We start from the raw sequence: 13044 nt of genomic DNA on the forward strand, positions 1-13044 counted from the left end.
AGTATAGCCAGACACGGTTAGACTGAATCAGTTTCCTAAATCTTAATTTTATTTCAGTGGACAAAGTCTAAAACCAAACCAAAAGTGCATAAATGCTGGAAGTTTGTTTACCATACAAGTCAGGGGCCATTTTAATCCAGCCCTGCAGTTCCCATTGGCCAGGAACCATGGCCAATGGGAGCTGCAGGGTCGGCGTGTGCGGACAAGGCAGTGTGCAGCAGAGCCATCTGGCCGCACCTCCGCGTAGGAGCCAGAAGGCAGGGAGACATGCCCCTGCTTCCAGGAGCTGCTTGAGGTAAGCGCTGCCCAGAGCCTGCACCCCTGAGCCAGTCCCCCACGTCCCAACCTCCTGCCCCAGCCCTGATCCCCCTCCCGCCCTCCAAACTCCTCAATCCCACCCCGGAGCACCTTTCTACACCCCAAACCCCTCATCCCCAGCCCCACCCCAGAGCCTGCACCCCCAGCTGGACCTCTCACACACCCCAAGCCCCTGCTCCAGCCTTGACCTCCCTCCCACCCTCTGAACCCCTCGGCCCCAGCCCGGAGCACCCTCCTAACCCCAAACCCCTCATCCTCAGCCCCAATCCAGAGCCCACACCCCCAGCTGGAGCCTTCAACCCACCCCCTCTGCCGCAGCCTGGAGCCCCCTCCCACACCCTGAACTCATTTCTGGCCCGACACGGAGCCTACACCCTCTGCTGGAGTCCACACCCTAACCCCAATTTCATGAGCATTCATGGCCCGCCATACAATTTCTATACCCAGAAGTGACCCTCAGGCCAAAAAGTTTGCCCACTCCTGATACAAGTGATTTGCATACCCAAATATTATAGAAATCACAAGTCTGGATTAGTTTTGGTGAGAATTTCTTAAGATATAGTTTGTTGTTCATTTGGTTTTTTTTAAAAAGCATCCCAGTGTATTTTTTTTAGCAGAGTCCAGGAATCCTAGAGTGGGTCATTCCTTGTCCCCTCTTCCTGTCAAGAACATACAGAATAGCAAGAAGCAGGGATCATCAGACTCTTCTTTCCAGAGCAGTTGCATAGGATATGTCAGTGCAGAATGTGGCCATTATATGAAAATGCCAAAACCAGGCCCTGCTTGGTACTTGGAATTGGAAGTGTACCTTTTTTAGGCAGGCCTAAGCTTGATGTCATTAAAATTAATAGGATAAGGATTTAGCCTTATATGTGTAATGAAAATAACAGTGAACGTGCTAGAAACATTTAGAATTATATCTTGCAAACTGCCTGCTCTAATAGTTTTCATACATTTCTCAAACTGATTAATTAACAGGTGGAAGTCAAAAAAATTTAGCAGTCATCCTTAGTGTGCCAGTGATTTGTATACTCAGTAGAGTTAACTGTCATCTGTACAGTTAATCTGGAAGTGACCTGTTAAAACAGTGCACATCTGTTGTCAGGTCATACTCAAGGCTCTGATTATATTTGCTGCATTAACCTTCATGCAAACTGTTTTTCCATTTATAAATGATTGATTTATAGGAGTGTAGATTTCTCTGTAATTTTGAGGAGAAAGCACTGTGGAAATGAGAAATATTCAAATGAGTGGGTTTCTTCTCTCTTCATCCCTATTCCACCTACAAGTAACTGAAGGGGAGTAATAGAAGCACCATGATAAATACTCCAAAAAAGAGAAGGGTGAAATGATGTGAGTTGAGTTCACCACAATAGGCACCATTTCAGTGCTATGTGATACTGTATTCCTCTCTGATGGACCGCAACCTTGTCATGGTGGAGAGGCTTGTGTGGGCTAAAGACCCTCAGAGCTACATCATCTGGAGCTTTCATACTCCTGGTAGGGTCCCCCGTGGCGAGCAGGTCTGAGGCAAGGCTCCTGACTAACTGCAGTCCAAACTCCACAAGACCCAAACGGTGGATCAGGCGCATACAGAGGACCTTTTAGTACTCTACAGCTGTGAAGGCGGATGAGGGCTGCAGCAGGAGGAAGGTCCCTGGTTGTCTTGGATCTCCTTGCTACTGGGTCAGGGTTTTCCTCCTGTCAACCGCCAGCACACCGGTTTCCCCACGTTAAAAGATTTCACACACAGGTCTCTGCCAAAGGGCTCACGCCTGCCCACACAAAGCCCGGCAGTGACAGATGAGTGGCGGTGAAGACAGGAGCAGTGATTTCTGAGAGTCTTTAGTCACAAATCTGCATGCAGGCAGCAGCTGTGTGACAGTCGTCTTCTGCTTGGATGAGACAGAAGTGCATTTCGGCAGCAGCAGCAGTTGTGACTGAGCAGGCCTTTTTATGATCCCCTGTGCTCACCCCAAATGGGGAGGAGGCTAGAAAAGGTGCCTGAAACAGGCTGTCTCACACTCTTCCAACTGGATGGCCGCATCCAGTGGGATCACTCAACTCCATGGCTGAAACAAGAGATATAAGACAATGAATTTTGCCACCTGGAATGTCCACACCCTTATGGACTCAGCACAGTGAATGCCCAGAAAGAAGAACTGCCATAATTGCCAGAGAACTGGCAAGACTCAACATTGACATTGCAGCTCTTGGTGAGACCCGCCAGGCCAGTGAGGGCTAATTAAAAGAGGATGGAGGTGGCTACACCTTCTTTTGGAAAGGAAAGTTTCCTGAAGAGACACGCGGATTCACGGGATTGGCTTTGCCATAAAAAATAAGATCACCAGTCAGATTTTGGAGCTTCCCGAAGTGATCAACGAGCAGCTTATGACTCTTTGGCTCAAGCTCAGCAACAACCCATATGCCACAGTTATCAGTGCATACATCCCAACACTTGATGATGAGGAAGACAACAAGGAACAGTTTTATAGCACTCTCAATGCAGTCCTCGCAGACACACCTAAGGCAGACAAACCCATCCTCCTGGGAGATTTCAATGCCAGAGCCGGATGGGACTTCCAACTCTAGAGCAGCACATTAGGCAAAGAAGGGGTGGTAAATGTAAACCCCAGTGGCATTCTCCTCATCAGCAAATGTGTGGAGCATGATCCACTCATCACAAATACCATCTTTAGGCAGAGTAACAAATTTGACACCACCTGGAAACATCTTTGGTCCAAATACTGGCACCTCCTTGCTTATGTTATAGTCAGTGCCTGAGATTACACTGATGTCCATATAACATGAGCCATTAGAGGTAAAGATCACTGTTGGACAGGCCATCGATTAATAAGATCAATCATGTACCTGCAGCTTGCTCCACCACACTGCAAACACCCAAAGACTAAGCGAAAGCAGTACGACGTCAAAGCACTTCAAGACCAAGCCGGACGCGAGATGTTACAGCAACATCTGTCAGAGAAAAAAAACAGGAGTACTTGTGGCACCTTAAAGACTAACAAATTTATTTAAGCATGAGTTTTCGTGAGCTACAGCTCACTTCTTCGGATTGCCTGATAACATCATTGACCTTCAAGAGCACTGGGCTCAACTTAAAAATACCATTTACAGTGCATGTGCTGAAACTATAGGATATTCCACTGATCAACACCAAGACTGATTTGATGAAAACAGCAAGAAAATCCTAGCATTAATTCAACAGAAAAGAACTACATTCTGTAACTGGCAAAATGATTCCTCTAACCAATGAAAACATGAGGCTTATCAACGAAAATATGAGGCTGCTCAAAGCTGAAGTCCAAAGGAGGCTACATGACATCAAAAATAAGTGGTGGCAGGAGAAGGCCTCTGAGATCCAGGGTTTTGTAGACCAGGATGACATGAGACGCTTCTTTCAAGCAACAAAAGCTATATATGGGTCGAGCTTCAAAGGCCCAACCCCCTTATGTTCCCAGGATGCCTCCACCTGCCTCAAAGTCAGTGCGGCCATTAAACAACACTGGAAGGAACACTTTGAGAGCCTATTAAAACGCGAGTGCATGGTCTCTGAAGATACCATTGAGTTTATTACCCAACACTCAGCAGTGGAACACTTTGCTGATCCCCCATCTTCTGAGGAAGTCTGGCATGCCATCACCCAGAAAAAAAAATCACACGGCTCCAGGCCCAGACGGCATCCCAGCTGAGGTTTTTAAAGCTGGTGGAACAATGCTCCAGCACAAACTTTGCCAACTCTTTGACAAAATCTGAACCTGTGAAAAAATTCCACCTGACTTTAAGAATGCCAACATTGTTACAATATTCAAGAAAGTGGACAAATCTTTGTGCGGGACCTACAAAGGCATTGCCCTTCTCTCCATCGCAGGGAAGATCCTTGCCCGGATCCTACTAAACCGCCTTCTCCCCCTTGCTGAGGAACTCCTCCCTGAATCACAGTGTGGCTTCAGGCCATCCTGAGACACAACTGACATGATCTTTATGGCACGACAGATTCAAAAGTGCAGAGAGTACTCCTGAGAGCATTCTGCGCCAAAAAATTAAAAATTCAGCACACATTTTAAAATTCTGCAAATTTTATTTATCAAATAAATGTGGAGGCTCCAGCATGGCACTGGGGAGCACAGGCCACTGGCTGCACAGAGGTGGGAGATCACCATCCAGCTCCCTCACTCCAGGACATAGATTCAGCGGTTTGGCTGCACCCAACCCTGACATAGCACAAGGACCAGGTCAGCCCCAGAAACACCCCGGGGCTCTGCCCCTCTGTGCCAGGTGCACCAGGAGTGGGCAGGCAGACTCAGCAAGGCAGGATCCAGGAGTGGAGGGGGTTAATGTGGGGAGATACAGGTGTGGGTTGAGAGGGTTCAGTGTGGGGTAGTCTGGGTGTAGATGGCTCAGTGGGGAACCAGAGGCAGGGAGGGATCTGGATGCACAGGGGCTTGTTGTAGGGTTCTGGGTGTAATGGTAATGGGACTCTGCAGGGGGGTCCAAGTGAAGGTGGTTGGGGCTCAACAGGGGAGGGCATCTGGATGTGGGAGGATAGAGCTCAGCAGGGGGTCTGGGTGTGGGAGGTTCAGCTGCTGGGGGAGTGGGGCTCAGTGTGGTGGGGATCCAAGTGCAGCTGGTTGGGGCTTGGTGATCCAGATGCAGGTGGCTCATTGGGGTGATCCAGGTGCAGGGGGAGTGGGGCTCATCAGGGGGTTCTTAGTGCAGAGGGGTGAGGCTCGGTGGGCATGAGGGGTTCTAGATGCACGGGGGTTGGGCGGATGCAGGAGCAGCTCCCTGTACAGAGATCCCTCCCCCTGCAGATGAGGAGTGATGGGTGCAGGAAGTGGTGGGGAGGGAGTTTGCAGAGCTTCCTGCAGCCAGGGAAGAAATCCGGGGGTGCGTCTGACCCAGCCCCAGATGCCGTGCAGAGGAAGAGGAAGTCCTGTCCTCCCCAGCCCAGCCAGGGCTAGCAGCTGAGCCGAGCACACGGTAGGAACCACCATTCGGGTCTTCCCCAGTCCCACCCCTTGCCCCATAGTGATTTACCTGTCTGCCAGCTGCCCTGGGCACCCAAAACATACTGCTGGGGAGGGTCGCATGACCGCTCTTGTGGCTTCCCTTTGCTTCCCCATCAGAAAGTCATTTTTCTGCAGGAAAGCAAAGAAATTTGCAGGGGGACATAAATTCTGCATATGCACAGAATTCCCCCAGGAGTAAGAGAGCAACACCAGGAATTGTTCATGGCATCAGTCTAACCAAGGCCTTTGACTCTATCAATTGTGATGCCCTGTGGAAGGTGCTGTCAAAGTTAGACTCAGGACTCACAGTTTGTCAGACCACTCTGTTTTATTAGCACAGCGCTCTGCTAATAACACCCAGATAATGTGAGCACCATGCAAGACACAAACTATCTTATTTATACAGCTAAAAGGGCGAGAACTTAACAAGATAACAAAGGAAGCAGAATCTGATAAGTTTACCTGGGCTAGGCATGCATATCTTATTTCCTTACTAACTATTACCGATCTTCTGTTAATGTTTCGCCATTAGCACCATTGTTTATGCCTAATGTTTCTTTTCCTGGCACCTGTATTTCAACATTTCTTATTTCTGCTTAAAGGTACATACAACATTTCTTTAATCTATTCTTATTTTTACAATATAATTCATTCTACTTTCACAGTGCTGTGTAGGTTTGGCTGTCCACAGAAATTCATTTCCATCATCAGACTACTCCATTTTGTGCAACGGCTCAGAGACCAACCAAACCATTCATCATTCGCACTGGTGTCAAGCAGAGCTGTGTCATTGCTCCAACACTCTTCTACATTTACCTTTCCCTGATCCTGATTCTCATCTGTGACTCCCTTCCTGGTGGAATCGGGATTGAGTATCGTGTGGATGGTCAACTCCTGAATCTCTGACGTTTCCAAACAAAATCTAAGATCACGAGAATTGCCATCACTGATCCTTCAGTATGCAGATGACTGTGTCATTCTTGCATACACAGATGCTGACCTGCAAAGTACCCTAAATCTTTTTCCAGATGCCTAACACAGCCTGGGTGTCTCTCTCAATATCGGGAAAACCAAGGTACTCTACCAGCCCTCACATGCACAAACTACTCTTCGTACTCCACAAATCACCATCAGCGGAGAACCCCTGGAAAATGTGGACCATTTTCCATACCTTGGCAGCCACCTCTCCCGAACACCCAGCATTGACACAGAAATTGAATACAGAATCCGCTGTGCCAGCGCACCCTTTGGAAGACTACTCAAACAAGTCTTGCATGATAGGGACCTGCAAACAGTCACCAAGATCTTGGTTTACAAGGCAGTTGTCATCCCTACCCTGCTCTATGGGTGTGAGACCTGGGTAACCTATAGATGACATCTCAAGCAGCTGGAGTGGTTTCAACAGAGCTGCCTCAGAAGGATTCTCAGGATCAGCTGTGAAGACTGACACACTAACATCAGCCTTCTCTCTGCAGCCAACATCAGCAGTATAGAAGCACAAGTCTTGAAACACCAACTCCTCTGGGCTGGCCTGATACTCGCCTCCTGAAGCAAGTACTCCTCTCTGTTGTGTCAGGGAAGAAGGGCTCTCAGAGGGCACTAGAAGTACACCTTAAAAAGGGAGGCATTAACCCAACAAACTGGGAGGACGCAGCACAGAACAGAACACAGTGGTGCCACACTATACACCAAGCCATAGCTCACTTTGAGGAAAACAGATGTGCTCATGAGACAGAGAAGCAACAACGGAGGAAAGAAAGGGCACAACAGTCCAGCCAACAACTGTTTCTCCTCCAAGATTACACCTGTCACGTCTGTGGGAAAATCTGCAGGGCACGAATTGGGCTCCTCAGCCGCTTAAAAACCCACCAAAGAGCCCCCTTGGCAGACATCATCCTTGCATCGAGGGATAGCCAAAGATACTGTATTCCCCAAACTGTGGGTCACAGTTCTCACATGGGAAATTTAAAGGTGATCCAGCAAAGAAGATGGTCACACTGGGGGCGATTTGGTGTTCAGAGTTTAGTGCTGGCAGATTCCCATCTTTTTGTCACTATTTTATTACATGGAGATCTAAAGATACGAATTTTTTTATCTATTTTAATAAAACAGTCAGATGGAATTTTTCTTTTGACAGTTTTCAGTCTGAACATCCAATAATACATCTGCATGGGCAGGAAAGGCTTGATTCTGTAATGATATGTTTATTTATTCAGCCTTGACCAGGGGCGGCTCTAGGTATTTTGCCGCCACAACACGGCAGGCAGGCTGCCTTCGGTGGCTTGCCTGCGGGAGGTCCCCAGTCCCGTGGATTCGGCCGCACGCCTGCGGAAGGTCCGCCGAAGCCATGGGACCAGCAGACCCTCCGCAGGCATGCCACCAAAGGCTACCTGCCTGCCGCCCTCGGGACGACCGGCAGAGCGCTCCCCATGGCTTGCCGCCCCAGGCGGGCGCTTGGCGTGCTGATGCCTGGAGCCGCCCCTGGCCATGACATATTTCTGTGTGGTGTACAGGGTTCTGGTCAGAGTGTGGTCCCAGGTAACAAGGGAGACAAAGTTGGCACTGAAACTAGTTGGTTTGTGTTGGCTACGGAGCTGTAGCCGTTTTCTTTAATAAATGTGTCCCATGTAATAGGGACTGTGATTCCATATAGCATGACATTTTTTATCTACAATAACTTATATAAAACACAAACCACACCATACTATCCTACCCATTTCTTTATAAAAACATTGTGAACATGTAAATGAAATATGTTGCACTCTGAATGGGAAGGAGGGGTAGGTGGAATATACAGACACTTTTTTTGAGGAGCTACACAGAAATTATGGCTATACTACAGAAACAGTCATTTACTCTGATTTGTCCTGTTGTTTCCTTATTTCCCTGGGCAGGACTCTCCTCTCTACAGAGATCTTCCAATCTGGGATTCAATCTGAATCTCTTTTGTTAGTGCATCTCTAAGTGCTCCAATTTACCCAGTAACATGGGAAAGTCCTCCCAGTCATGTTCAAGGCTCAGTTGTGTGTCTGTGCACTGATTTACCTGCATCTTCTCTTTCTCACATTGACCCTTCCGTTCTCTTCCTAGCTTCATTCACACATATATTGCCAGAGTGGCACTGCTGGTCTGTCACTCAAACAGAAGACTGCCTCCACCAGGAGGCTGCCAGAAGGGCTCCTCCATTCCCACAGGATATTATCCCTGATCTACCCGGGAGAATCAGGGGAGCTGCTGTTCCTCATTAGTGAGGCTGAGGAAGAGGGCTTCAGATTATACTGGGTAGGATGTGGTAGTGGAGGTGCTACCCTATCCCATGAAGTACTAGATCTTGTGGGGAGGAGAACACACCCTGCCACAGAACACCCTAGTGGGTAGGGAGGAAAATGCCACCTCCACCTCTTGGAGCAGAGGGACCAAAGAGGAATGTGGTGGGCTATTGTCACTCTTGCAGATGGTTTTTGTGTCCAAGCAGGATGCAGGATCCCAGTGAGAGGCAGGGCCATAGAGGTCTATGTAATGATGTGACAATGGCCTACATTATTTCATTGCATCCTGAGAGAAGTACTGGCATTCTGGCTCAGACTACTAATGGGGCCAGTTTAAACAGCCACTTCTGCAGTATACTGGATTTTATTGCACATGTAATTCTCCTTTCATTGGAATATTGGGTCTTATAGGTCTCAGATCTAGACAAAACAAAAGGAAAAAATACTGATTGTGTCATGTTTGTGGACAAGAAATATTTGCCAAAAGGTTTGATTTAATCTGTATTTTTATATAATGTTTAATTGACGAGAAAACAAGTGAAGACAAATTTAAATACTTGCATCTATAACCTTGTCGCAGAGCTTGTATAATCATTCATCATCATTATCTTCTACTTTTTCAGCCAGCAGACTTCATAGGAAAGCAAGCACTGAAGCAGATTAAAGAAAAGGGGCTTAAACGGCGACTGGTGTATCTCACCTTGGAAACAGCTAACGTTGATCCAGAGGGAAATGAAAGTGTGTGGCATAATGGCAAAGTAAGTACTGTACATCACTTTACAAGAAACTAAAATTCATTATCTAGGACTGGAATCCCACTTTGTGTTTCAGGTTACTTTTACTGGAACAGGACAGTTTGGGACAATATTAATAATACAATTTTTCAATTTCCATGTAGCATGGCAGGTTCTAATTGTACACAAGAGTTTGAAATATAGAATCTCTAAATTAGAAATGGGAAAGACCTACAGTATTAGTTCACCCATTCTATCCTCTTGCAAGTACAGGATTCTACTTACAGTATATTTCAAAATTATTTGCATAGAAGAAAAGAACAAAACCACAAACCAAAGTTTAGGCCACCAGGCCATCTAAGTACAGAGTAGATGTTGAAACAGCCATTAACAGTTAATAAAAATACTCGGCATGAATATAAAATGTAAATAGCATTTGTTTCAGGTGAGATCTTAATCAAATATAATAGGAATTTAGCATCCTACTGGTGATTTTTCCAGTGGCTCTTTGAGAGTAAGAAATTCCCAACTTACCTGATAGCACCAAAAATGGAGACTGTTATGAACTGTATGACACAAATGAGACAGTGTATATTTGAATGTTGATGTTAGGGTGTATCTATTGGGTTTCCAGGAAATGGGGCGGGCGAAGCCCGCCCCGTGCTAACGGAACCCCCCCCAGCCTAAGGGGAGGTGCCACAGAGCCTCAGAAACCCACTAATTGCGGGGGACAACTAATAAAAGAACAGGGACAGGAGTGCGGTCAAAGGGTCATAAGAAGGGAGCCTGACGGGGACACCGAGCAGAGAACCCCGGACAGCGCCCACTGCTTCTCGAAGGCGTCAAGGGAGCCAGCGGACGCCGCCCAGAGGAACTCCGCCCGGAGACGTGAACGGACTAAGGATCGGAAACAAGCCCCACAGTCGCAGGAGTCTCCATTGGCCAACTGCCTCTCCCTGGTCACGTAGATGGCCATTTTTGCCAGGGCGAGGAGGAGGTTGACCAGGAGGTCCCGCGACTTCGTGGGGCCACGGGCAGTAACCACACTCCTCCCCTGAAGGGCTTAAAATAGCCCTGCGAGAGGGCTGTGGCAGGGAACCAGTAAGTCTGGGCTGATTGGGGAAGCAGCTGCAGCTGGGCCACGCCCCAGTCAGGCCACAGCTGGCCCTATACAGGGGCTGCTAGGCTGGTGCTCAGAGTCTCTCTCTAGAAGCTGAGAGGGATGGGCCTGGCTGCCAGGAGCTGAGCAGGGTACCTAAAGTTGAGCAGGGCTGGGGAGCTCTGGCCTGGAAAACCCCTGGGCTGCAGGACTTGTTAAAGGCCAGGAAGGGTACTGGGGTTGCAGAGAGGCAGCCCAAGGGTAGGCAGAGGCAGCAGGTCCAAACCCTCCTTACCAATGATGGGTGGCAATTATACTGCAGTCTGCCCCAGTGAGAGGGGGCTAGATGGTGACTGGCAGTAGCCAAAGACTGAGGTGAGGTGGGGATAGGGGGTTGAGGGTTACCTGGGGAGGGGAGACCCAGCGAGACTGTGGGGTACTGCAGAGGGCAGAACCCCCAGAGAAGGGGCACCGGGGCCAGTGGCAAGGCAAGACACTGGCCTACAGAGGGTGCTCCAGAGGCTGGTGAGCTAATTCCCTGGACGACCAGCAGGAGGCACCGCAAGGTGAGACGTCGCCTATCTACATAGGGATACAAAAATATTTAAAGTATTCAAAATAGTGCAAGATGTATTTTTAAAAGTAGAAGTTAGTATTGTACAAAACCCATTGAGTGCTGGAAATAAAGATAAATGTTTTGTGGGTTTTTTCAGGTTGTTGGCAACACCACATCTGGAAATTACAGCTACAGTACCCAGAAGAGTCTGGCTTTTGCATATGTCCCCACAGAACTCAGCAAAGTTGGACAGAAGCTGGAAGTTGAACTGCTAGGAAAAAATTATTCAGCAACCATTGTAGAGGAACCACTGGTTCTGACCGAACAAACAAGAACACGCCTTCAGAAAAAGGGTGGGCAGTTACAGTAAATTCTCCAATATCAATTGGTTTGACTTATAACCATGAAATACAAGTTTCAGAGTGGTAGCCGAGTTAGTCTGTATCAGCAAAAAGAACGAGGAGTACTTGTGGCACCTTAGAGACTAACAAATGTATTTGGGCATAAGCTTTTGGGTTTTAGCCCTCAAAAGCTTATGCCAAAATAAATTTTAGTCTCTAGGGTGCCACAAGTACTCCTCGTTCTTTTTTCATGAAATACAAAGGAGTCAAACTACTCTGGTTCCCAATCATCAAGGGTGAGATTCTCATTTGCCCTATACATCCATGTAGGGAATTAAGGGGATTTAAGATGGCCCCTTGATTCATTGAGTGGACTGCCCATATAACTGCTCTGAGCACAGGGTGAGGAGAGCAGGCCCCTGTGGACACATCCTCTCCCATCCCCCCCAATGTTTGTGGACAGGAAGTGGGTAAAGAATCAACGGTCATTACTCAGCTTCTCCACACTCTCGCAGCAGAGCTGAGCTGGTGCAGAGGGGGAAGTAGTCTGCTGTTAGTATGAGCCAATAGCAAATTATTTCCTCTCTTTCAGGGTCACTTTTCTTTCCCTGGTATGCTCTTGGGGCAGTGCAGCCACACATTGCCCCTTCCCTGTAGCCTGGGCAAAGTTACAGCCTTGTCCCCAAAGGAATAGTTACTTAGTTCCACATGGACACGTTCTGTACAAAACTGAAGTTGCTCTTGAACATTGGCTTTAGAAATTTTTTTTAACTGCAAACTGAGTAGATGATTTTTCTCCATTTGTGGTGTTCTGGCAGAACTTTTGATGGATGATAGAAATTCAGTCTTTCCTAATCAAGACATTTTAGAAAGGCTGCTCTTCTTATTGACTGAGTATTTTGCCATGGATCAGCTAGTAGACTATATGCAACATTATTCAACATACACAGTATTACTGCTCAATTTCTGGACACAATCAAAATGCACTAACTCATGCACCATTTTTTGTTTAGTTCTTCCTTTCTCTGTTTAAAAATTAAGCAGCAATGATAACATGTTGTCATATACAAGTAATAAGTGAACATATCTATTTAAACTGCGGTATTTCATTCAGTGTTGTTTTTGATCATCCCAATAAGCAAGATTTTGGATACTGTAGGAGAATATAAATAATGGAAATGTATTAAATTATTATAATAAACTTGTTAATTCCATAAAATATTCAGCATCTACTCAGACATAACATGATCATAATTCTGCCATCCTAAAAAAACTTTTAAAAGCTAGAATATTTGTTCAGAAAGCACTCAACATTAGGCTGTTGATAGTCCTTTTCAAAGATCATTGAAACAGAAAAAGGGCCCAAAAGTGCATAGTCTTCCAAAGGAATTGGAAACTTCTAAACCTTCAGCAAAGAAGCAGAGGATAAATAGAATATGCCAGTGGAAACACTGTTTGAATAATGAGCACCTACGTTTGTCAAAGATTTAATGCAAGTTGACATTACATTTTGCAGTTCAGAATATCCTTTTACAAAGCAGGTCAAACTAAAGTATAAAAGCTGACAGGCTTGCACATAGAGCTATCTTGAGTGAGAAATCCATTTGGAAATTATTCTGTTATATTTTCATAAGTGATTCAGGGCCATTTTGCTGAACCAATCAAGGATTTTTTTTCCCTAAAGCTGACATTATTTG

General features: G+C 46.7%; 1 protein-coding gene across 4 annotated transcripts in view; it reads left to right on the forward strand.

The window, feature by feature from the left end:
* DMGDH (dimethylglycine dehydrogenase) overlaps positions 1-11474 on the forward strand; it is a 76182-nt gene extending 64708 nt beyond the window's left edge. For all 4 annotated transcript variants that reach the window (XM_039544879.1, XM_039544880.1, XM_039544881.1 and 1 more), the window contains 2 exons: positions 9241-9375; positions 11164-11474. In XM_039544879.1, coding sequence (XP_039400813.1) covers positions 9241-9375; positions 11164-11376 — 348 coding nt within the window. In that variant the 3' untranslated portion in view covers positions 11377-11474. The remainder of the gene's footprint in view (positions 1-9240; positions 9376-11163) is intronic.
* The last annotated feature ends 1570 nt before the right edge of the window (positions 11475-13044 follow it).

This window comes from Mauremys reevesii, linkage group 6 (genome assembly GCF_016161935.1).
Source record: "Mauremys reevesii isolate NIE-2019 linkage group 6, ASM1616193v1, whole genome shotgun sequence".
Lineage (NCBI taxonomy): Eukaryota > Metazoa > Chordata > Testudines > Geoemydidae > Mauremys > Mauremys reevesii.